At 37.4% G+C, this 25,325-nt stretch overlaps 1 protein-coding gene across 3 annotated transcripts in view; it reads left to right on the top strand.

Moving 5' to 3' along the window:
* RAPH1 (Ras association (RalGDS/AF-6) and pleckstrin homology domains 1) overlaps positions 1-25,325 on the top strand; it is a 92,188-nt gene that overhangs the window by 57,497 nt on the left and 9,366 nt on the right. For 2 of the 3 annotated variants that reach the window (XM_069022271.1, XM_069022272.1), the window contains exons 5-13: positions 8,239-8,316; positions 9,664-9,823; positions 12,019-12,140; positions 13,807-13,872; positions 15,272-15,415; positions 16,622-16,732; positions 19,462-19,560; positions 20,170-20,290; positions 21,851-21,993. In XM_069022271.1, coding sequence (XP_068878372.1) covers positions 8,239-8,316; positions 9,664-9,823; positions 12,019-12,140; positions 13,807-13,872; positions 15,272-15,415; positions 16,622-16,732; positions 19,462-19,560; positions 20,170-20,290; positions 21,851-21,993 — 1,044 coding nt within the window. Of the gene's footprint in view, positions 1-8,238; positions 8,317-9,663; positions 9,824-12,018; positions 12,141-13,806; positions 13,873-15,271; positions 15,416-16,621; positions 16,733-19,461; positions 19,561-20,169; positions 20,291-21,850; positions 21,994-24,982; positions 25,053-25,325 lie in introns of those variants that run through there. The other variant, XM_069022273.1, reaches the window with a different exon arrangement.

Genomic DNA, 25,325 nt, shown 5'->3' on the forward strand with positions numbered 1-25,325 from the left:
GTATTGAAGACAAACTAGTAAGTAATGGGATATTTTTTTATAACATTTTGAATGTTGACTGAATGTAATGGGGGGAGAATATCCTAGTAAGACAGTGGTCTAATGAGACAGGTATGTACAAATCTTGATTATAAATTTATTTTCTTTACAGGAAAGAGGTCAGTAATGTACTAAGAGATCCCAAATTGTCATTCAATTTGCTAAGAATTTATCTTCTTTATGTATTTCCTTTTGAAACTAGAGTACAAGGGATGGAGCAAGCTATAAATCTCTCTGATGAAAATACAGGCTGGGTGAAGGACAAACAGATTCATGTCCAAGCTCAGAGCTTTGAATATTCAGTAGCTGAGGTGTCAGGTGTCTCTGTTGCTAATACATACTGCAAAACAACTTTTGTGGTTATTTTTTAATTCACAGACATTCTAGTGTGGAGAGAGCTCAGGCAAGCCTGAAGCAACAAAATGCAACTTGGCAACTTCAAAACAAAAAGGATAATGTTCACTGGGCTTAAGTAGTCTGTATTTAGCAATAAAAGTTTAGAACTAGTTCACTGCTTTTTCTTAAATACCCTGATATTCTGCTCAAAATGCTCTGCATGTATCTTGACAACAAGTTTTCTGGCTGTCTTCCAGAGGAGTACAAACAGCCAAAAGCAAGTAATCTGCTCTTGTGATTGTTTTGCTTAAATTTTAAGTCCGTATCTCTGCCTCGACCCACCCCCAATAGCTCTTGGCACCCCTGCATGGCCCAACAAAGCAAACAGCCACCAAAACAGCAATTGGCTTGATTGCAAATAGATTAACAACAGCTGTGGCACAAACAGAAACCACAATTTTCTTTCATCTCCATATGTCTTCAGATCCTCCCTTCTGGTTGTTTATATGTGGGATGAGTGTTAGTTACCATACAGGAACTTCGTTTTAAAGAGTGCATTAAATGATCCCTTTGTGTCATATGATCACGGAGTAGCTCATATCAGGCATTCTAATACACTCCAAAATTAAATGTTTGTATTTATAAATCTTTGTGTTGGCTAATTAGGCTTCACAGCTCTTTGATTCAGGTGCTTTTGGTGAGCCTTCTGATTTTCTGACAATAATGTTTGGTCAGCTTGTGACTGTTACAGTACAGCTGCACCTTCCACTTTTGACTACTGACCATACAGGCCTGGCATGGAACTTACTGGTCTGACCTCCTGCAAGCAGAAATATCTTCAACAAAATGATGAAATGGAAGTCCTCTTTGCTGCTTAGATCTCATCAGCTTGCTGTAACACTGGATAAGCCTCTGTATAAGTGAAGCAGTCCCAAGAAATGGGACATTTCCTTGTAGCAAGGTGTTAGGTCAGTTGACTGTAGGATTGTGTTGCAGGTCTGTGCTGATGTTCCTGTTGTGTCAACTATTTCTTACTGTCTTTAACTGTTTCTGGTTTTTCCTCTTCTCTGGTATGTCTGTTAGATTAGAACCATTTTTGTCATCCGGTAATATAACTAATTGTAAAAATTCTAGCCATGAACTAGATTCCTTCTGCATCACAACCATGCACACACACAGTTCCTGTGGCAGCATAGGGCAGATCTCAGCACAGAAAATGATGTATTTGTTTTGGTGGTCTCTTCATTTTTAGATACAATTCCAGGTGTTATTGTTCACACGGCATTCAAACCTTTGTTTGAAAACAGAAGTGAAAGCGTATCTGTAAAGTTGTTGAATATTGAAAATAAAGCAAGGTAGCTTTATTGTCAAATCTGCAAGCTTGTTTCCCTATAATGAATATTGAAAACGAAGTTTAGTACTGTGAAATTAGAGCACACACAAATAATTTTGAGAGAGTGTTCAGGACTCAAATACATCTCAGTTTTGGCTGTGAAAATAGAAATGTAACATGCTGGGTTTTGAAGTGAGCATTTCTTCTACTGTTCTGATGCATGTGAAGCTGAAACTACATTCAGGAAGACAGATGATAGTGATTTAATGATGTAAAGATTCAGAAAATATGTCAGCATCTGGAGGTAAAGGAACCATGTTATATACCATTTCTTGTTGACCTGAAAGGTACATCATTCTTCTTTTCTTGTTGACCTGAAAGACAAAAATTTTTCTTAGGAATGTTGATTCCCTTGCTTTGTAGATTTTGGTTCCTGCACACTATAATTCCATCAGACTTTTAATTAAATCAGCTATGATGTTGGCTTCATGCATCTTAGGCCACTCTGATTCAGATGTGCTCACTCTTGAATTAAGCATCTGTTTGTGATTTTTTTTTTTAATGCAGTTTAAAAATACAGCAAGTGATTTCTAATCTGCAAAGAATGTAAGGACAATCTAAAAACTCCAGCCTCCTACAGACACTTTCTGAGGAAGTTGGGATGTCCTGTGTAATTTTAATGTCACCTTTTGTCCTTTTTATTATGGTAATGATATTATATACCTTGTCATTCTAATAAAAACATAATTTATATATTATTTATCATAATCTGTTATGGTTGCATTGTTAGATAATCAGCCAGTGTTCTGAAATCTTTCTGCCCTGTTCCGCATATGAGAGCTTTTTGTCCAACTAAAACTCCTTGCCAGTTAGTTGTACTGTCTCCTCTGTTGTAGTCATCTTTGCACTCGCAGACTTCCTTACTGTGATTTCTAAGTCCTATTCTTCCCCCTGGTTTGTTTGGGTTTCTTCCCCTCCCCTTTGCTGTTTTTCTCCTGGTCCCAGATCCCAGTACTTTTTCTTGTATAATTGTTTGCCCTAGTGAGAAGCCTGGCATAGAGCTGTTACTAGGCAGGTCCTGTTCTGAGGCAAGTGGGATGATAATGTAGTGGATGGAGATGGTTGCTTCAAAGCACAAAGAGCCAGTGAAATTCAGTTGGATTTTTTTATTTCATCACTACCAGCTTTGTCAAATCTAGTCTGAGTAGTCTTTCAGGCAGATGGCAGAATGCACATCTCTGCTGATTAAGGTTCTGTTCTGCCATACCTTGAAGAATAACTTCAAAAGGGCATAAGTCTACTTGGAGGCATTAATGAGTGGTGCACCTGAGAGGTCAATAACAGATGCAGTACTTTTTAGCATCTTCCTTACTGGCATGGGACCTTCTTTGCCCTTACAGACTGCGGGGAAGAAGATCCCTTCTGTGGGAAGTTGTGACAATGGCCAGTGTGACTTTGAGATACATTTAAAATGTGACTGCTGCTTTCCAATTTCCATTCAGAAGCCATCTTTTGTGTTTGAGTTAGGCTTCTAATAGCAAAAAGTTTGTGAATGGTGAACAAAGAAGTAGAACAAAGGAAAAATATGGCACTATCCCAGTGTAGTGTCACTGTAATTATCCAAGATGTTTTCAGGTCTCATAATTCTCAGATGCAACCCCTAAAACAATACTACCACTTCACAGCCATTTCCATATTTAGTAGCATAATGCAATATGGTGACAATGTCAGGAATATTCCAGAGGTATAGAAAAGTCTGTACTAAACTGGGAAGAAAGAAGGAGGAAATGTGTGGTGAATCTACGCGGGAGAGGATGAACCCCTCACCAGGGTGAATGCACACACACATTAAGGGAGCTTTCAGATACTCACGTCTTGCTTCCCTTTCTCCTTTACCCAGACAGAGGTTATTTAGAGTTACTATGAGAAGAAATGCAATGAACATATGTTTGGAGAGTGGCCGTGAACTACTACTGCCAACACAAGCTCATTGCTTATAAATGGACTGTGCACATGTGCAGCAACCGTGGCACATTTTTAGGGTAGGGATATTCTGCTTGTCCCAATGAGTTTATCAAGAAATACAGAAGAACAGAAGAACTGCTCTTAATATTCACACATTTGGTTTTAGTGCTGATCACATACACTCTTGTTCTAGTGTTCTTTTTAATAATAAATGGAAGCAATCAAAGAAAAACTTCATTAATGTGATTAATATTCAGACTGATATACATTAAACATGAGGCTAATAAAGATGTCTTGAAGTTTTGGGTAATTATGTACAAATGGAGGTGTTAATATGATGTTCTCTGGTAACAGGAACCTCTGTTTCAGTACAAGCTCTGCAAGGAGAGTCCTTGCAAAACAGGTGATTGCCTTTCTACCCAAGGCTAGTTGGGAAAATAAATAGTGGCTACCTGCTTTTAGTCCTTCAGAAGTCAGTGCTACTTGTATTTAGTTATCTTCTTATCTGCATTCAAAGGATTCAGAGAAAAAAAGCAAATATTAAACAAAGATGACATTTCTTACCTTATGCATTTTGTAGTTTCTGCATCTACCTTGCTAACTTAAGTAAAATGTGGAATTTACTTACCTCTTACCATGTAATTACTGGCTTTTCTAAGTACTTTTCTTAAGTGTTGCCCCCCCCCCCCCCCTTTTTTTTCCATTCTATTTGTGATGTCTGTAAAAGAGATTAGTTAAAAACATTTTAAAAATGTAAAATGAAAGAAAAAATAAAACCCCAGCCTAGAAATGCGAGGCACAAAATCGTTTGAGCAAGGTCAGCTCTGCCATTGCACGCATCTTGCATCTTTGATGCTAAAACACAGCTGGAATATCTTGTAACTGCATATTTAATTGGAAACTGGGGGAGGAAACAGCATTTGTCACTATATTACGGAAATCTTAACTTTATATTTTTTTGTGTTATTCTTTCTGATATTTCACTGTAGGTTAAAATTATTCAACACATAGTTCTGGTATATAAATGCAAAGAAGGAGGTCATTAATTTAAGACCATTGCACTGAAGAGATACGCATTTTCCATTTTGGTTCACAATATCTTTGAATATTTTGGATTAACAGGTTCTATACATAAGTATGTTGCCAAATATTCTTTAAATCAGGTGCAACGTTTTCCATAACCAAAAGTAATCTTAGCTCGAAGCTTTAAAATGCAAGTGTAACAACAGTCCCAGAATTTGTTGCAATTTGGCAGTGATGCGTATTGCTGCTATAAGAGAATATCCTTTTCCTGCCGGAGGTGGAAATGACTCTCCATTATATTTTGTGTTTTGATAAAGTGTGTGTGTGTATCTTCTTGGTGTGTTTCCAAGGCTTGCCTGTGACTGTTAAGGCGGTCTAACCAGGGAGTGGGTTCTGCTGAACCTTTTCTGCTGTGTCAGTTCTCCTCCAGATCAGCTGCAAGCGAGCTGTATGTGTGGCCCCAACAGTGCAGGGGAGGCAGGCGTATGGCCATATCAGGGACTGACATTGTCTGTACCGCCTGTGAAGCTGTGACAGCACAGCAGTCCTGCTGTTTACCAGCATATTTATAACCCTCCAGCAACTCCTATCACTGTTGCCATTATTTGCTAGCAAAGGGGAAATAAATACCTAAGTTAAGTGTGGTTGGACTGGATGTGCTGGCCTTGATAGTTGGTGGCGTTGAATAGTTTACAGTTGCAGTTGAATATTTTTGCCATCTGTCACCTGTCTCCCTGTGCAGTGAAAAGGGCTGTTAGATGTTAGTACAAGCTGATGGACTGCACATGCTTCCTCCTGGATAGAAGCTGTGTTGTTTTCACGTACAGGGAGAGGAGAGAGCCTGTGTTTGTGTGTAAGTGCTGTTGTGTGGTGGCTTTGATGGGCAGGGGACTGTTTTCTTGGGCCATTAGGAGAGAAACGGAATAAATGGTTTGAGTTTTGGTGAGTTACTAAATTATTTTACTAAGGAATCAAAATGCATAGTTCTTCCTCCTTCTCCCAAGAAATATTGTTTGCCACATCAGCAGTGATGCAGCAGTGGCCTGAGCTTAGTTTAATACTGCTCAGAATATTTTTAGTCTTTGACTACTATATGCTTTCAGAAATTTTGAATTCTTGCTTTCTTTTCCTCACTGTGTTTTCCAGTTAGTAAATTCACACCTCTTTTTATAACCTGTTACTGGTTGAAACCAGTTCTTACTCTGAAAATTGTAAATCTGTTTTGTTTTGGTTTTTTTTTTTAGTTTAAACTGAGTTTGTTAAATTCTAATAAAAGTATAAGGAATGCTAATCTCTGGACCCACATTAAATTGAGTAGGAAATGAAAAGTAATTGGTACACATTAAAATAGTGAATTCCTCAAAGTCTTTTTTCATCTACATATTTATTTATTTTTAAAAGCATTTAGGGAATGATGGATTATAAACTTTGAGGTCACCAAAGCTATTTTAGCTGTGTTGGTGCAGGTGTATGAGAGGCCACAAGCTTGTTGCTTGCCCTGGTGTTGCTGCCTGTGCACTGTGGTGCACTGTGGCGGGCAGGTTCTCCTGGTGCTTTGCACAGGTGTACAGTGAAATGGGCTGGAAAATTGTGCTGATTGACTTGAATGAACCCAAACATATTGAGAACTTTTGTACAGCAGTAAAGGTTTTGGTTGGGTTAATGAGCAGCTTTTTTAAACTATGAACTACAGTTCCTCCAAATATATGATAAAATGTGTCTTTTGCTTTGATTTCATGATGAACAGGTGCATAGCATCACTTTTAGAGACTTACCGGTCTTTCGCAGAATCACTGAATAAGCTCAGTTGGAAGGGACCTAGAAGGATCATTGAGTCCAGCTGCTGGCCCTGCACAGGACATCCCCAAGAGTCACACCATGTGCCTGAGAGTGTTGTCCAAATGCTTCTTGCGCTCTGTCAGGCTTGGTGCTGTGAAGCCTCATTTTTTAGTAATGATTTATTTCTACACATTGAAATGGTTAATGTTAAGAAATAGGAAGAATAAATGTTTCTTGGTATCATGACATGGTTTGTTTTTCACAGAATACTAATTTGATTTAACCTTTCTAAGCCATAGGACACCATTGCTATTGCGAATAGAAAGCTGTAGTTCCCTGTAGACTAATAAAAGCTATGTTCCTGGGTAATTCAGTTCCTAGGTAAGGTTTCAGGCTCACATTATTTCTGCTTGTGTCAACTTACTGGTTCATTTTATTGAAAAGAATTACGTTTCTCACAAGGCAGCATACTGTCCTGTCCAGCTGATGGTTTTTCTAGTGCACAGGATGGTCACAGATGTGAAGAACCAAAAGCTACTAAGAGTGCGTAAAATAACGTGGGAATGTTATTTAGCACTTGGTATAAATATTAGTAACTTATTGAGAAGTCAAAACCTTAAGCTCTATGGATTTCAGGATAGCTGAATCTTGACTTTTTTGAGAAAAGCAACCATCTATAAAGAAACTGAATGACATTCATAGAAGAAAGCAATAGAGAACTAAATGTTTGTGGCATGCTAAATGTTTTGATGGGATGTGGTAGTTTGGCTCTGGGAAAAATATTAATTATTCTTTTTTAAGGGTACTGAATATTTTGGAAGGGATTTGTGTGGTTTTTAATAGACTTGTTTGTGCTAGAGATTTTAAAATAATTATGATGTTTTTGGATATTAATCACAGTGAAGATCCACAGCTTAAGATTTTGAAAGTCTGAAAACTGCATATGTCATTTTCAAAACGGTGGTTGCGTTTTTTGCTGCATGTTTCAAATGCAATTTCAACACAAATATCTATAATCTCCAGAACTTAAGAATTTGTATTGCTAGTCTTAACTTTACAGTTTTCTTTAGTGTCAGCAGATAGTTAAGTTACCTGAATTTTGAATATATTTCCAATTGTAATAAAAAGAGGTGACTTAGAAGAGCAAAAGAATGCTTATTTGCCTTGTGTCTTAAACTACTTAAAGCAGGGAGAAATACAGCTTGGATTTAGTGAAGATAAAGGGAGTGTTCAAGCCTCTTACTGCAAATGGATTTAATAGTTCAAAATCTTTCAAACTGATGCATGTAGTATGGAATCCTAGTTATAGGATGTGTTTCTATACTTTCTGTGAGCTGTTTAATTCGGATACTTCTTGGCATGCTCTTTGTGTTTTACGTTGATCAAACAAAAATCGATTGGGTGTACTCCATTGTACACTCAAGTTGAATATGTGTTTTCCCAACCTATGACTGTAAATATATAATATGCTAAAATATTTGGTAGCATAAGGCTATTTACAGTACAGGAGAACGGAGAAATGCCAAATGTCTATTGTATATTCCTTTGGAAATAATGGCAGTTGTATTTCTAAATATTAGATAGGAACACTTTTTGTCTTAAAAAGTAGTAGTTTTCATCATCACTAAGAAGTAGTTGGAGATTTATAGGTGAGCAAATCAGCATTTCAGATCGTGTTTTAAAGCATGGTAGCCTCAAACTTAAGCCCACTGAAACCTGACTGAAGTTTGTGTTAACTGGAATTGTGTGTTGTGTCCCCCTAGGAGGAACAGGCTGCTAAATTGAAAGCTGAGAAGATTAGGGTTGCATTAGAGAAGATTAAAGAAGCACAAGTGAAAAAGGTAAGTTAGTTATACCAATTTATACGATCCTTATTTTATTTTTTTTTTTCACCTGGAAAATGAGGGCAAACTTCTTCTCATTTGTTTCTATTGCCCTTTATAAAATAGGAGCACTGTAGTGTTCTAATCTTGAGCAGTAATGTGGTTTCCCATCTAGATTGGACCTAATCAGGAACATCCTAAGATATGGAATAACATTATGTTTTTCTTAAGGAATAGCTTGTTTTTCAGCTAGTGCTCATTGGGAAGATTTTACCAACTTCCACCCAGAACTAAAATGAAGGTCCAGCCTCCTAAGATTGCTCTTGTATATTCTGCAGTCACATGTTTAAAATTTGTGCCTATTTTCTTCACACACCTTTTCCCATTATGCATAGCAGGATTTGCCAGTAATAAATGGAAGACAAGTATTCCAGTCTAAAGACAGAGATCACCAAATGGAGAAAGTCTATTGCCATTACTTGATGTACTCTCAAAGAATAGAGAGTGTCCTTAAAATTGAGCATTTTTATTTTATGACTGGAGTTTTTCAATAGCTTAAAATGCCTTTTGCGTTAATTGTTTGTAGATCAAAAGCTGAAAAACTGTACTGGCTGGAAGATGGGAATTAACAAGCCAACCAGTGTATTACAACTAGCAGGTTTTATCTTTTCCAGCTGAACAAGATGTAAAAATGGAAGTAATAATGATTGGCAAAAAGAATCTGTTTTCTTAAGTCTTTAGATTGGTTTTAAAAAAGGGCTGGATTTTTGTTTCTGGACAGTGACATCTTTAAAATGCCTATGAAAAGCCACTGTGTTTTAAAAGCAGATTTTTTCACACTACTGCTTCATATTCCCCAGAAAAATAAGATTTAGTATTGCTATATTGTTTACATAATGAGCATTTTTAGAAAATACTGTAGGAAGCAGGCAGAAAGCTTAAATTGCACATCCAAAAAATTCAGATTCTTTGTAAGCTTGTGCAGAGCTCTATATCTATGTTTGTTCCACCTAGATATTTGAGAAAAATTGTCTGAAAGACACTTTATTAATCAGAACAGGACACCTTGACAGGAAGGATTTTTTTCCTCCTTAACACACAACTGAAGGACTTTCTTGTTGTGTTGGAAAGACCTTTATATTTAGTTTCTTATGCTGAAGGAGAGCAGTATCGTGTTAAGTGTCCACGATACAAATAAATAGCCATCATTTATGACTTTTTACATTTTGAGGGAGTGTTTTGATTGAATTTTACACTACTGTAAGAAAACCTTAGAAGAATAAACAAGATCTTAAAAACTTTATTTTTATTTGGAATGTGGTAGATTAATCCTTCTTTTTGTTTTCCTAATTTTCTGCTTAACAGTTGGTGATCAGAGTCCATATGTCTGATGACAGCTCAAAAACAATGATGGTGGATGAGAGGCAAACAGTGAGACAAGTATTAGACAATCTGATGGACAAATCACATTGTGGCTACAGTTTAGACTGGTCATTGGTGGAAACCATCTCTGAATTGCAAATGGGTAGGTAATAATTATAAGAATTTCTAATTCTTATTCATTGATGCAGCAGTAGTCTGTATCCTCAGAATGATTTAAATACTTGTCTTCATAATGTTCATCATCCCATTCATTAATGTAGTAAATGCTAATTCATGTAATAAAGCTCATGACTGACCTTATTACAGAATGATCTGAAAATGATTTCTTCTTTTATGTTAAAAGCATGGCTAAATTCTGTGTATTATAGAAGTCTTACTAATGTGTGCCCACTGAGCCTCTCGGTTTTGATATGTTCTTCACAGAAGAAAGAAGAGATAAAAAACTTACTGTGCTTCTTCCTCTTTGTAATTAGCATTTTGAACTGATGGTAATAACTCCTATTGCATAAAGCTATCTACATTTTTTTCTATTAAATATTTCAATGCAATTAGCAGTATTCCTCTAAAAGCAGTTAAAGCTCCTTTGCACTGCATTGCACATATCACATTGTTTATTTAGCCAAAGGATATAGCATCTTAGTGGAAATTAAGGGGAAGGAGTAAGGTGCATCTTATCTATTGACTTTGATTAAAGAAAAACCCAGAACTGAAGCCAAATACCTTGATTTCAAATTACAATGAAAATTAATGTTTCTTCTCTCTTTGATTAAAACCTTGTCTATTTTAGGTAGTGTAGCATGCCAGATGGTTGTTGTGGGCTGACAGGGTATTCTTTGAATCTTGTACCTATCACATGAAAAATAATATCTTACTAGGCTCAAAAACTTAAAATTTTAATAAAGTCTGTTCTTGTAATGAGAGTTGATATGTTTTGAAAGCTATCCAGTTTCACTAATGAAGCTGCAGTGAGATGTAAACTTTTGTATCATAGTCATCTGAAGCTTTTTTGTTTCATTCTTCTGTTAGGTAATAATGACTTTTTTAATTTATTGGAAGACATTATTGCTGTGTTGTTATAGAGCTTGATGGAAGTTATAATTCATAACTCAGAAGCTTCTCAGAATGCACTGAGACCTCAGTAATGTGTTGCCATGTGACACTCCCTGCAGATGGCATTTTGTTGCATTCACACTAAGATGTTGAGATGTCATCTGTCATCTGAGTCTTCATTAGGGATAGCTTCTAGGTTGGGATGTGATCAGCCATATACCCTCTGTAAGAATGTGGGGGAATTGATTTTGTGGGAGAAAATCATGTTCTACTTTGAGGTGCGATTGAAAGGTCAAGCAGGTCCCAGGGGATTCTGAAAAAATTAATTTCCTGAAATGCCACTGTGTGGCCTATATGAAGGAGGAATAAATAGTTAACAGCTAGGTTCTACTTCACTGTGTTTAAAAGGATAAGAAAGTTGGTCTAGTGGTTTCCCAAAGATTTCTTCTTATTTATTTTAGAATGAGGATTTTCAGCTACTTTCTACCATTTCGGTAAATTTTCCTCTTTTTCCTTACTCTGTTCTCTTTTGTGTATTTTCAGTATTCTGAAGTGCTAGTACTAGTGCACTAGTAGTTTCAGTGGAGAGTCAAAGCTCGGAGCTTTGACTGAGAACCAAAATTCTGACTGAGCTTTGTCTGAGAACCAAAGTTCTCAGAAGCCATTGTTGGTACATCATTTATTGAGCAAGAGAGATCATAGGAAGTAGACAGTGTCAGTTTGCAGACTTATTTACAATATCCCTACTAGCTGTGGGTATTTCACATTTCAGAAGCATTTTGTTTTCCCTCTGATCATTGCCCATTACTTTTTTTTTTACTTTGAGTGAGGTAGTCATTGGGGATGTAGAAAGAAGTTTTCTGCCGAAAAAGCTGCCCAGTGCATTCCTCTGGGAATTGTGTAGACCAGAAAACACATAAATGTGATAACCTTATTTGTGCTCATAAAATTTGAAGTGTTGTTATCATTTGAGTCTGCAGTGTTCCTGTGGGATGGTAGGCCTTCTCAGATTAAAAAAATAGAAACACTTCATATGCTGATGGAACTATAAACTTGAAGATACGAAAGTCAGTGTTGAGTGACTGTATGTATAAAATTAAACAAGGCACGTCTGGAAGTGGACTAAGTTCTTTTAGTCTCTTAGCATAAACTTCTTCCCTAGTGTAGTAGATCTTGAACTCTATTTTCTCTGCTTATATGCCTTGTCTCTTAGATATGACTACAGATTAGTTTCTATCACAAAATGCAACAGATTCCAATGTATTTGCTCTCTTCTTATTGCTGCAGAAAGGATCTTTGAGGATCATGAAAATTTAGTTGAAAATCTCCTGAACTGGACAAGAGATAGTCAAAATAAACTAATGTTCGTGGAACGTATAGAAAAATACGCACTTTTCAAGAATCCACAGGTAAGCCTGAGATTCATACTGAATGCATGTGTGGCTGATTGCAGTTTCTTACTTTTTTGGTAGCATTCATTTCCATACTTTCATTTTGGTACTTGTGTATGTGTTAAAGTGCCAGGCAACTTTACACTTCAGCGCTACGTACATCCAGAGTGTTGTTGGCACAAAGTCAATCCCTAAGACACAACCATGAGCTGAAGCAGTCTGTTTGCTAATGTGTTTGTGAGTAGTTTTAATGCACATGAAGGCAGGCAGTTTCCAGGGATTTATACCCATACTTAGTGCTGCTCAATTATGTAAATATGCAAGAAAGGTGTTGACAGATACTGCTGATAGTAATGTCTCTCCACTGTGCGTTCTTAAATTGCTGGCAAGAAGGGAAAGACAAACTCTTAAGAGAGTAGCTACTCCATGGTCAAATGGCCAGTGAAGAGAAGAGAGCATGTGTCCCTTCCTGTGGAAGTTGGGACCTGCCTATATTCAGCTGTTTCCTGCTCCCTGGCTGAGAAACTGAAGGCCTCTTCCTGTCAAATGGCCCTCTCTTCTCTCAAATGATAGCTACAGACTTGGTATCTGGCAGCAGTTCAGTATTGTAAGGGAGTGAAGGAAAAGAAACAGAAAAGCAGAAGGTGGCTCTTTGAAGAATCTGAATTGAAAAGAACTGGATGTAATATCACTTGATCTGTCTTAACTCTTACCTAATGTATTCCCTTTTGAGCATATGATTATTTTTATATCTGTATGGTGTCTATATGCTAATTTATTGGATTTAAACTGGGTATCAGTTTTGCATGCTTGTCCTATGGGACAACTTCAGTTTACTTGATTTTATTTATTTTTAAGCAAGATCTGAAAACCAGGTCTTATGTAAGTGCTTTGCACTGAAGCATCAAAACTCTACATTCTTTTTAAAAGTTTGTAGATTATAGGTTTACTATCAGTACATTTAGTAAGCACTGTCGCAGGAGTAAGGTACCAGCATAAACCAAATATATTTCTCCTTGGTTTAAAATATTGAACTGGCTAAACTTTGTGAATATTCGGGTTTTTTCCAGTATTAGAGCTAGGGGTTAGGAAGATGATGCTTTTCATTGTCCCAGTCTTTTCCAAACTGAGTAAGAGTACAAAACTTATTTAATAAGTTATGGTGCCTGTGCATAATTAGATTCCTTTTAAGAAGTCGACGAGTATTTTATTTAGCAATTCTTTGTGAAAATAAACATTTCTAGTCAGCAAAAGTCAGAGCAAGGTGGAAAGAAGTACATTGCCTCTGTGTGTGCTTCTTTGAACACAGATATAATGGCAGTATGTAGCAGATCTCTGGGGATTTTTTTATATTTTTATTAAAGTATTTACAAGTTCATAGTATTTTTATTTCTGGATGCATTGTAACAGAGAGCTGTTTGATTTGTGGAAAGTCAGGATGATGTTGTTATGAGTCTGTTAGGTAAGAGTTGGACTGATATTTCTGGTAAAGTTGATGATAAGTTAGTTCAATGTATTATTTAGCAGTCTGACAGTTTCAGTCTGCAAAGTTTTGTTCAGTTCATGCATTGTTCTTAGTTTAAAGCTGTGGTTTCTTCTTACTGCTACAGAAAAGCAAACAAGAAATGCCATTTGGCTTGATTTCAGAATGCCTATAGAAATATTAAACTTTCTTTTATTACAGAACTATCTTCTGGGGAAGAAAGAAACCTCTGAGATGGCAGACAGAAATAAAGAGGTGCTGCTAGAGGTAAGAATATCAAACCAAAAAGGATATAGTGGTCATTTTGGAGCTTGAAGACAAACTGCACAAGTTGTGGTGATTGAAATTGATGGATGGAGCTGAATGTAATTCTGGAAGACTGTGAATGGAATGTGTTGTATTTGAGATAAATGGCTGTTTTAATGTTACACTGTTTCAGATCTGATCAGTTAAAAAAAAAGTTTCTGTATTTTGTTTAATTTCTAAAATACCATACACAGTGATAATCAAATTGAGGTTGCCTTTAGCCATGGTTAAACCTAATAATTCCAAGTTGAAATTTGCAGAACTATCAGCTGGGTTTCTGACCTGTGGTGCTAGAGATTTTTTTACTAGCACTTTTCAAATTTTAATTTCTACAGAATTCTAGAGCATGGGTTAAGCTGGTCTAAGTTAGTATTTTAAATATTGATAATAAGCAAAGTAGTAAAAAATTTTTTAAATTACATTTTAAAATAAAAACAAATACTGAATTTTAAGAAATGCATGACAGAAAACAAATTATTATCAAGCACATTAAGCAGTTTACAGAACTAAGGGCATAAAAGTGTGGAGCAAATAAAGCAAACAGTAAATATAGCCTTCATAAGATTAAAACTAAATATTTTTGTGTCATGGCTGAACTGCCGTAGGTTCCACTTGATTTCCATAATAATGATTATGATTTACATAGTTACCCAAAAGTAAATATGTGGGGTATTGAATTTTGGTTTAAACTTAATACAGTTTAACTTAGAAGTAGCATATGCATGTTATTAATATATTGCTAATATGGGTTTTAATAAGTGTTTGTATGTGTATGCTGGAGGAAAAAATTGTTTGAAGCCACAACATGCAGAGAGTTGTAATTCTGCTTAATTCTTTGTCTTGTAGGATTATTCATAAGTCTCTGTGTTGCATATTAATCTGGAGTGTATTTAAAGCATTTGGTTTTTCTCTGTTAGTTCTTTATAAATAGAACCTTAGCAGAAGTTGTAGTGTTGTGGGCAGTTAGTATCAGCAAAGTACTCCTGAAATGAATTGCAGCTGTGTCTGATGGATGCACAGTTAGGTTTTGTGTATGAGGCTATGTAAGGTGACCGTGTGACCTTAAAGCCAGTAAAGCCATTGGGGTACCTATTACTGAGAAGCAGTGGTTAGAAAATCTTTACAGTAGCTGCTAATGATCTTTTTGTCATTGTTGCACTGAGCAAATGCTCAGACACCCTATCATGTTTGTCTGAATTACCTTATTGCGTCTATGATTAACCTGCAGTTCATATCTCGTGAAAAAAGAGCTCTCCCTGCTATGAGTGCATTCCTTGGATAAAGAATTCCAGTCATTCAAAACAAACCAGTGCATGCTCTCTGTTCTGTCTGTTTCCCAAACCACTGTGTTTATTGGCAGGAATGCTTCTGTGGAAGTTCTGTAACTGTGCCAGAGATTGAGGGAGTTTTGTGGCTGAAAGAGGATGGTAAGAAATCTTGGAAGAAACGTTACTTCCTTCTTCGGGCTTCTGGAATCTACTATGTCCCTAAAGGGAAGGCGAAGGTATGCTACTTGAAGCAATTGTTCTGAATTGTTTATTGCTGGTAAACTGCACACAAGAGTTGGCTTTAAGTTTTGGCTTAACTGTGCCTTTCCAAGTGCCACATCCCTTAATTAAAAGGCTTTATCATGGAAATACTGTGTGAATTATTGTGGCAGCACTTGATGTGAAGGGTGTAACCCCACTTTAAAAATACAAGAATACAGCAGTCTGCTTCTTGAGTTAGCTTAGGGTTAGGTGTTCAGAAATACTTGAGGAAAAGTTTTTGGTGGAGCTAAGAAGCTATCTTTGCTTAAGCAGAATTCAGATGGAAAACCAAATTGCTCTGCAAATGTTGATCATGAAGTATCAGACCAACTCCATAACCAGTCTGCACAATTTCTTTGTGTTTAGTTAGTTCATATAAATGGGATTCTTTTTTGACCAATTGGTGCTACATTTTTTGAAACCAGTAAGTGTAATTCCATTTCTTCAGGATCACTTACTGCTGTTCTCTGTATCAGTAATGTAAAATAAGTAGAAAGCCACTACAAATATGTTACAGCTTCAAGGGTGAACTTGTGTGAGTTCAAGTCATCCATGAATCCATCAGTCTTGACAGCATCAACTGATTCCCAGTACAGGAAGTTCGTCTCCCACGCAGCTGGGAACGAAGAGGAAATCTATCATCACAACAACTCCCTTTAGAGCTGAATGCATGTCAGATGTTCTTTTGCTTCATTCAGACAACCTGTATGCAAATAGCCTGTTGAAATTCTTTGCCCTACACTCACTTCCAAAGATCTTTAGAATTCTACTCACAGTCACGCTGGAATTTGGAAACCTTGATTATTACCAAGGTGAAATGTAACCAGCAGCTGATAACTTCCTGATCAACCAATCATACTTACTTTCTCCTGATAGCCAGTCTGAGTAAACATTAGCAGTCCAGTGTAAAATGTTGTCAAATGGCAAAATGCAGACAAAACACAAAAAGCAGACTGAATTTGAAAAAGGATATCCTGGTTAAAAATGAAGGTGTGATGCAAGAGTTTGTGCATAGCTGTATCTCCTTCTTCTGTTGGTAGTTTTCCAATCAGATTGAAACTGGTATTTGACCTTAACTAGATCTTACATTAGTATTGGATCTTAGCATTAGACTGATTGTGTCAATGCATGTGGATTTTTTATAAAGACACTTTGTAAATGACCGTTTTTGTATTTAATAGGTCTCACGGGATCTTGTGTGCTTTCTACAGCTAGACCATGTCAGTGTTTACTATGGACAGGACTATCGGAACAAATACAAGGCACCCACAGACTATTGTTTAGTGCTAAAGGTAACACTCCAGCAGTTGCCTATTCCTTGAATTCACTCTTACTTGTTCTGAACCATCAGCTGCTTTTCATTTCCTCTAGTTCTTGTATACAATGTGACTAGTTTGTGAACAGTTGTTGACTGTTCTCTGTGCTGGTTGTGACTCCATAAACGTTTTCATATTGCCCTGAACTGTTTTATTTCCAGACTGATGAGTGCCAGTTTGTTTAATTGTTCATCATACTCTAAAACCTACACTAAAGTCATCTTTTCCATTTGGCAACTCTATACCTTACAACTGTTCAGGCTCAAAGAGATAATACCCCTTGAAATGCTAATTCCAGGGATTTATCTTCTCAGTGTAGGTCCAGAGTAGTGCAGAAATTGATACTAAATATTCAAGTCTACCCTTTATTGCTCAACCTGAGGGAAAGGGGATGCTGTAAAGGAGGCAACTTCTGAGTATAAAGGACAGGTAGAAAGAAGTAGCAAAAAATGTTATAAAACCAGTGACCTGATCTTAAACTGATCTAATAACTTGAGTGCATCAACTTATTTTAATTGCATCAACACATCTCCTAGTTTCTGTTGACTCCCACGTAGTGTTCAGAATGGTGTCAGTTCGTGCAAGATAGTTGGGTACCAAGCTATTTTAAAACAGGCTTTCACACTGTGTTCACAGCAAGTAAAGTGTCTTCATGGATTTGAAATGGTGCCAGTGATAAGAGATGGTTATAGCTGCACTTTTCCCCTCCCTGATCTGGAGCTCATTTGGTGTTGTATATGTCAGTACATTAGACCATTTGCTGTGCCTGCAGCGTGTGGCTGCCTGTCCACTGCCTGAAAAAGGATTTCATTTTCCAGTGGACAGGGCAACATGTCTTTGAGCCCACTGAGGAGACACTGAATATTAAATATGGGACATGATGTTAGTGGAAAGTACCCAGCTGAAACTGGAAGTATTTCCCATGTTCTTATAGGACATTGAATGCAAACAAAAATATCAGTATTCAAAGTTAGATATAAATTCCTTGAAGTAAATTAATTTTTTCTGCTTACATGTCACTTTTGTCTGTATCATTTGGACAGGTTAATAGTAAATTATTTTTTCAGACTTTTTGACCACACAGAGTAAGTAGATTTTTTTTTAAAAATTATTGCCATTCTGAGCGTAAAATTTGATGGTAACATTAATGAAGACACAAAAATGTGTAAAAATTGTCCCTTTAAGTAAATTAATGGGGTAGATTTAGTTGGGCAGCTTACACCAAATGAAGCTGTGTTTTCTGTGTAGAACTGATGAATCACCAAATTATTATATTAAGCAGGATTCTGCCTTCATAAGTTCTTATAATGTTACATCAATGTTTTCAGTTAGTACAAATGTATAGAAACCACACTTCTTTTTTTAATAGAAATAGAGCTTTGTGCCATAATGACTCACTTAGCTGGGAAGTATCTCCTTTGGGACAGGTGAATGGCAAATACAAACTGAAGGCCCAGTTCTCTACTGACGTCCAGACTGGATTTGTCTTTACCTTCACTTCCTTTGTTTACATCAAACCCTAGTGTGCTCAAGTCAGGTGCTGTGCTACTGTTAAATGTAATATTTGTGTGCTAGTATATAAAGTTGACTCCTTGGTCCTAAATGTCAGATTTCTGAGAATTTCTTTTATTTCTATGTAACCAATTTTTGAACAAGTCCAGGAAGAAGCTGGCTTGTTAGCGAAGTAGTTGTATTTGCTTCTATAGACTCTTTGTTATACAACACGTTATGTGAAGGAGGCTGGTAGTGAAAACTGAAAAACAACTATCTGCTGTCATAAGAAAATTTGTTATATATTCTATGGACATAAACTTGTTCATTTATAAATAATTGTGTTGGAAAGCAACAGGATAAAATATTCTGAAACAGCTTAAAAGTTCTTTGATAAATGTTTCAGACAGTCTTCAGTAAAACTTAAATACCTATGATCACCTAGCAAAACTCTGTTGTGTCACTGAGCTGTAAGCTAACAGAGGAAATGATAAGAACTGGAGTCTTCAGTTACCCCAACAGCTGAGAGACTTGTAACTTCTACAGCATGGACAGGAAACAACTGAATAATCCATCCAGAATGATTTCCAGTAACTGATCTTTGAAAAACATGCATTTGTTTCTTGACTGCTGAATTGATATATACAGTGCCTTTTCATTTTCTGTACATGCATGTGAGAGCAGCAAGTATTTTTAGATGATAGCCCTATATCAGTAGGGTGGGTACCTTGAAATCTTTACAAGCTGAAAATGGCGTTATGCTGAACAGTATGTCATTTGGGAGTGTCTCACTTAAGCCTGCAAAGGCAGAGAAGACCAGTGTGTTTGTTTTCCTCTAGTTTGGGGGTTTTTTATGTGAGATAAAGTTAAAATACCAGTTGTCTCTGTCAAGTGGTGAGTCAGTCCATAGGTACAGAAGACTCTTGGTAGGTAGAAAGTACTACAGCCCTAAAATAGTGGAAGACTTGCCCTTTCTTAGTGTTTCAAACTTGAAATGGGTGCGTGCTGGACACACTGCCAGTCTGTGTGTGAAGCAATCCCCATTGAAAGTCACCTCCTGAAATATTTTGAAACATTTTTAAGTGGGCTTAAATACAGACTGCTGTTGAAGAGCTTCCAGCATTAGGTTTATCTGTATAGACCTCAAAAAATAAATGTTTTCCTTGCATTCCTAGCTATTAAAACTTTGATGAGAATGTACAATTTTTTTGCAGCATCCTCAGATCCAGAAGAAATCCCAGTATATCAAATATCTTTGCTGTGATGATGTAAGAACTCTACACCAGTGGATCAATGGCATCCGCATTGCTAAGGTAACCTCCAGGCAGTCTTACACTGTTGTCATGAGTAGTTGTCATCACCTGCTTAAAACCATTTACAGTTACTTAGCAAAATACATGGTAAATCTAACTTCCCTCTGTTTAACTATTCTGAACATGAACTGTAAAATCTTCTTAAATTTTTCATTCCTTAGTAAAATTATTAGGCTTTGTTACAATAATTCAGCAATTGGGCCTGTTCTTCTTATTTCTGCTGCACCCGTGTCACATGACACAGTTCTGACATTCATCATGGATAGATTTTAGCCAGCTCCTTTCAGATTTTAAAAAAGATGGCTTGCGGGAAAAGAGAATTTAGAAAATAGAGTTGATTTCCAAGATCCTCAGCTTGTCTTAGTTTATTCGTTGGGCCATTTCTTGTTTGACAGTGTCTCTTCTAGCATAAATAAATTGTTTTTCTTTCTTTCAGCAATTCACTAATACAATTAATATTGCCTGAACTCCTTAACAGAGAGCCTGTGTTGCTTTGGGGGGGCTGGCAGGAGGAAAGATGGATTAAAGAAGCCAGAAGTGGAGCTCAACAGTCTGAAAAGGGTGCACAGCCTATATAGAGTTGTTAAACTTCTTTGTTATTTTGCTTAGTACGGGAAGCAGCTATACATGAACTATCAGGAAGCATTGAAGAGAACAGAATCAGCATATGACTGGACCTCCTTGTCTAGCTCCAGTATCAAGTCAGGCTCCAGCTCATCTAGTTTGCCAGGTAACAGTGTCATCTATCTCATAATACAAAGATTCAATTGCCTTTTTTATCATCTGCTGTCTGGACACCTCAAGAGGGACTTTTGCAGGAAATGGACTGTTTCTCCAAAGTCTTTTATGCTATATTTAGTCTAAAACATAGACTTTATCTGTAACATTCATCTATAGATATGCACATACAAGTAAAAACCTATTTTGCTATATCACTTGCAATAGTGTATGTATTTGAAATATGCAGTACTTTGTTGTTCACCTCCAAAGAAACATTTGTCTGATACTGAGAGAAGGGAACATAATTTCAAATTCCTGATGCCTCTGTGTTAACCTATTGAAAAATCAAATTTATGTTGTAATGATTCATAGAATATATATGCATAGTTCTTAAACTGCTTTGTTGACTGAAATATTTGAAATTGGAAAATGAGAAATAGCCCCTGCCCAAAGGCAAAGATCCAAACAATCTCTTTAGAGAAAACTTGGAAAATACTGTTTCTGTTCCTATGTCAAATTGTGCATGCCTGCATTAATGTGCTTCTGTTTATCTCTCAGCAGAACTGGGGCTGGTTTCTTGTTGCACGTAACAGTTTAAAAATCGATATATGGTTTATACAGTGTAATTTCACTGTTCAGAGCTGATTGATGCTTTGGTGGGTGATTTTGAACCTTCAGGGACCTGGTTCTTTATTGAAAATGTGCTATTGTGTGAAGGTGTTTTGTCCACCACAGTAACAGGTCAAGAATTGAACAGGTTCAGAAAGTAGCCTGTAAGAATGAGCTAAGCAAATGCAGCCTAACTGGGAAGGTACCTTGTTGTTTTAACTGTGTGGCATAGCGGTAAATTCTTGGTTACTGACAATTTCTCCATCCAAGCTGGGTGTTTTTCTGATAGTGTCAATTCTTGTAGGGATCTGAGCCACAGCCCACCACCCATGCATGTTCTGCCAAAGTTGCATTCCAAACTATGCGAGGACAGTTTGGGATTGCACAGAAAGCAGGTGCCAGGCTGAATAAATTGGTCTGGCAGTGCCTGCTGCTGTCTTGTCGAGACACCCTGTGGACCCAGAGTATCATCTGTGTTGGCTACTTGCAGGATGCACATCAGTCCTTCTCTTGTGTTGAGGAATGGGTCGTTGGCAGCAGTGTCCTGCCTTTGGCTGGTGTAGGTTGCCAGGGTCTGTTTCTAAGCTTGTGCTGGGAAGGAGTGCTGGAGAGAGCAGGCGGCGTGCACTGCATGAAATGGGTCTTTTCCCAAAGTGCAGGGGCTGTAGCATGGTTCTGAACCCATACAGCTGCAGTGTTTTACTTTGAAACATATCTGACATGCTCTCATCCTTGTGCAGCTTCAGGTTTGGTTAATACCAGGCATCTGTTGCACTGTTTTATTTTCCAGATGGTAATGGCCTGGATATGAGCTAGAGTTTATACGAGTCATTACTGGGAGCACTGTCCTGTGCAGGCATAACACATTTAACAAGTCACACAGAGTTGCACTATAAGCATACTGACATTACTCTTACATTCAGAAGCATACACTAACTGTTTCTAACTTTTTTTTTAACAGAATCCCAGTCAAATCATTCTAATCAGTCTGACAGTGGAGTTTCTGACACCCATCCAGCTGGACATGTCCGTTCCCAAAGCATTGTCAGCTCTATGTTCTCTGAGGCCTGGAAACGAGGCACTCAACTTGAGGAATCCAGCAAGGTAACAAGAAGACTTTAGTTAGAGAACCGACGCCCAACAAAATGTATGAGACAGGGTGTAGTACTTCTTCCACCTCTGTCTTGAGTGGCATTTCTTCTCTGTTTTATGTGGTTGATTTAGACTGCTATATAATTGTTTTTTAGGATTCACTTTGTCAGGTAATTCAGCCCTGCAACTTTCTGTTCTTTCTTTTATTTGTGTGCATAGAAGCCTTTTGTTCTTTGAAGGCATTATACAGCCCGTCTCACAGAGTCCTATTAACTAATGTTGAATGAAGACAAAATAAAAAGATAAGCTGTTAACAAGTTGAATGAAATTCTTTCACTAAGGTCTTCTTCCAGTTAAGTAGCCACATCTTTCCATTGTAAAGATGTGAATAACTGGAGCCTGAAAGCAGATATATATATTTTTAAGTACTTCCATAGTTTTTACTCAAAAGTTTTCTGTTCTATTAGGTGGAAATGGGACCAGTAATCTCAGATATGGTCAAAACAAAAGTACTGACATTGTCAGCAGCTGTGGATTAAGGCAGATGTGGTATCTCTTGTTGCTCCTAGAGAGTTGCAAAAGATTTTAACCCATTGAGGCTGGGTCTCAGGTCTGTTGTGGTCTGGATAGTTTTCTGTTCTTTCTGTCGTAAACTGGTGTGGTTCCTGTGGAAGATTTCCAAGCACAGGAGAAATTCCACTGAAGCTGGTTTGTTGTCAGGTTTGAAGGAATCTCCAGGTTCCTGAACAGCCTTAAATGTCATTAACTGTAGCAGCTACATGTGGAAGTGCACTATGAGAAGCTGTCATTACTTCTGTCAGTTCTGAATCTTCCCCAGACCCCACGTTCAAGCTAGAGAAGCAAGCTTTTTAAAACTAAAACCATGAGTCAATACACCTGGCACTGGTGCTTCAGATAAATAACTAAAGATAACACATCACCTTTTCAATTGAGAAAGCATATGACAGTGTGAAAGCTGACATGGCTGCACCCCTTGGGATTCATAACTTTTCTGCAGTGCCTGCTGGCTTGGAAGTTGTCTGATTCTAATAGTAATGTAGTACTCAGTCCAGGAATGTAGCTTGCTAAATTATGGTCCAAGTTTTTCTACTGCATGAGTGCAACACGTGGTGCATGTCCATCAGCAGATGGCTTCTGTGTGGGTATAGGATGCATCATTTCTGCAGGAGTGGGATAACTGCACGAGATGGGGCATTTGCTAGCAGGTATCCAACAGAGGTGAAAGAGTACTGCTGTGAGAATGATAATGTTACTTTTTCCTCAAGTTTTGGGTTCAGTGTAAGTCCTGCTGCTACATACACTCTCTGTGAGATTTTAAGCAAAAGTTTGAAGTTCACTGCCTTGGGGTTACTGCTGCTCTTTATCAAATCTGTAGTGCTGCTGGCAATTGCTCATCTAAATAAACCCCAAGAATTTTTATGGTACCTGATTAAAGCCATGTCAAAAATAAAATACTCAGAATGCTTCCTGTTGAGGGCCATCCATATATCAAGATTTCATCACTTTCTGCAAATGCAAGAAAAGGTATATTTCTTAACATCATGGATAACACAGGTAAATGGATTGCCCTGAAACTTCCAAAGAATCCAAATGAAATGAACTGTGTAAACTTAGAGAAGCTGTGTTAAACAATTCTGAGTGAATTGGTGACAAATTTACTTTCAGTGAAACTACAGTGTAAGTCTGGCCCAGGGAACTTCAATAACTAGGAAATCAGACTGGCAGTGAAAAATGTTAAACTGTTTGGCAAGAAAGGCAACAGCAGTTTTGAAAATTTGTAATGTACATGAGAAGGTGTTAACAGGGATACTGAGACATGCTTTAGGCAGATTAGTCTCCACTTACCTCAGAGGCAGCTTTGCTCCAGTGCTTTGGTGTCAAAGGTGGCTTAAGAAGTTCATGTGGGCAGGTTGCTGCCAAGTGGCAGAACTTTCCAGCGTGTCCCTTCACCTTGTGCAACAGCTCTCTCCCACCTTGTCAGCCTTGGCTCATCTCCCTCAGCAAGCAGGGCAGAACAGAGTGTGCTGTGGCTCAGCAGGGAGATGACACTGATGCTCCTTCTAGCCAGGGTGTTTTACTAGTGCCTCCACAAATTAAAAATGGGTGAGCCAGTAACTTTGCAACAATTTCTTGAAGTTGAAAACATTCTGAGATTTCTAGAGGTCTATCATATTTGACCTAAATTTGCTAACCAGTCCAAAAGCATGGGAAAAGAGATGGCAAACAGTTCAATTGAAAAAGTTTGTTTTCTTAGGAAAAAATGCCTAAGAAAAAGGGCACAGTTGATATTTTAAAAAGATATACTATTGTATTTACAGCATTTTTTTAGAATTTCAGATAGTCATGAAGATGTATGTTACAAATAGGAATTGCTAGTATGCAATAAATAACTTCTCAAGATACACAGAAGGACATCACATAATTGTAAGGACAGAAAAAGGACAATGAATCTCTCAAGGTTCTTCTGTAAACAAAGTATCACTGGACGTTGAAATTTAATTTGATTCTGTGGAAATGGGAGGGGCTCCACCCCCTGAGATGCACAATAGTCTTTTCTCTGTCCTGAGTGTTTAATTTGTTCACTGTAAAAAGGACTGTCTTCAATGGGTATGAGGAAAACACCTCCCTCTTTCAAATATATCTAAGATTAAGAAAAACTTCCCAAAACATAGATAATCCATCTACTTCATATTTTGAAAGATTGTTCTTTGCCCAAAGAATACTTTATTCATATTGTTCACAGTTGGGCAGTTAAGATCTCATTGAGTCTCATTTTGCTTGTTAGATTCTGAACACATCATTTCAAACGAGATGCTACAAGAAGTACCCAAATGCATGCTCACTGTGTCTGCTATAAGGGACAAATTCAAGATTCTCCAAGGCCTTGCCATTCAGGGATAATTATTCTGTTATGCCTTCATCTCCCTCTCTGTCTGTTTTATGCCGCCTTTATTTTTCCTGTTGCCTTTTGCTGTCTCAGGTGTCAAAAGTGAAGCTCAGCACAACTAAGGGCAGCACACCCATGGTGCCTTATACAGGGCACAATTAAGGTCAGGTGGTGCTAATTGAAAATTCATTAACCTGGGTGATTGGGAGAATGGTAATTTACAGACTAACACTTGCAAGAGATCAGGATTTCTCTGTTTTGGAATGTGAACACCTTGATTTAGTTCCAGACCTGTTAATATTCTTGCCTTCCAGACCTAATGTGACAGGTAGAGGCACACCCCATGTTTGTTGTAAAATCACTGTTTATTGCTTCTGACTCTAATCCTTTTGGTGGCCTTCTGCACATACAGTCACAGTCACCTGTGTTTAGAACA

Source organism: Aphelocoma coerulescens, chromosome 7 (assembly GCF_041296385.1).
Source record: "Aphelocoma coerulescens isolate FSJ_1873_10779 chromosome 7, UR_Acoe_1.0, whole genome shotgun sequence".
In the NCBI taxonomy this organism is placed as follows: domain Eukaryota; kingdom Metazoa; phylum Chordata; class Aves; order Passeriformes; family Corvidae; genus Aphelocoma; species Aphelocoma coerulescens.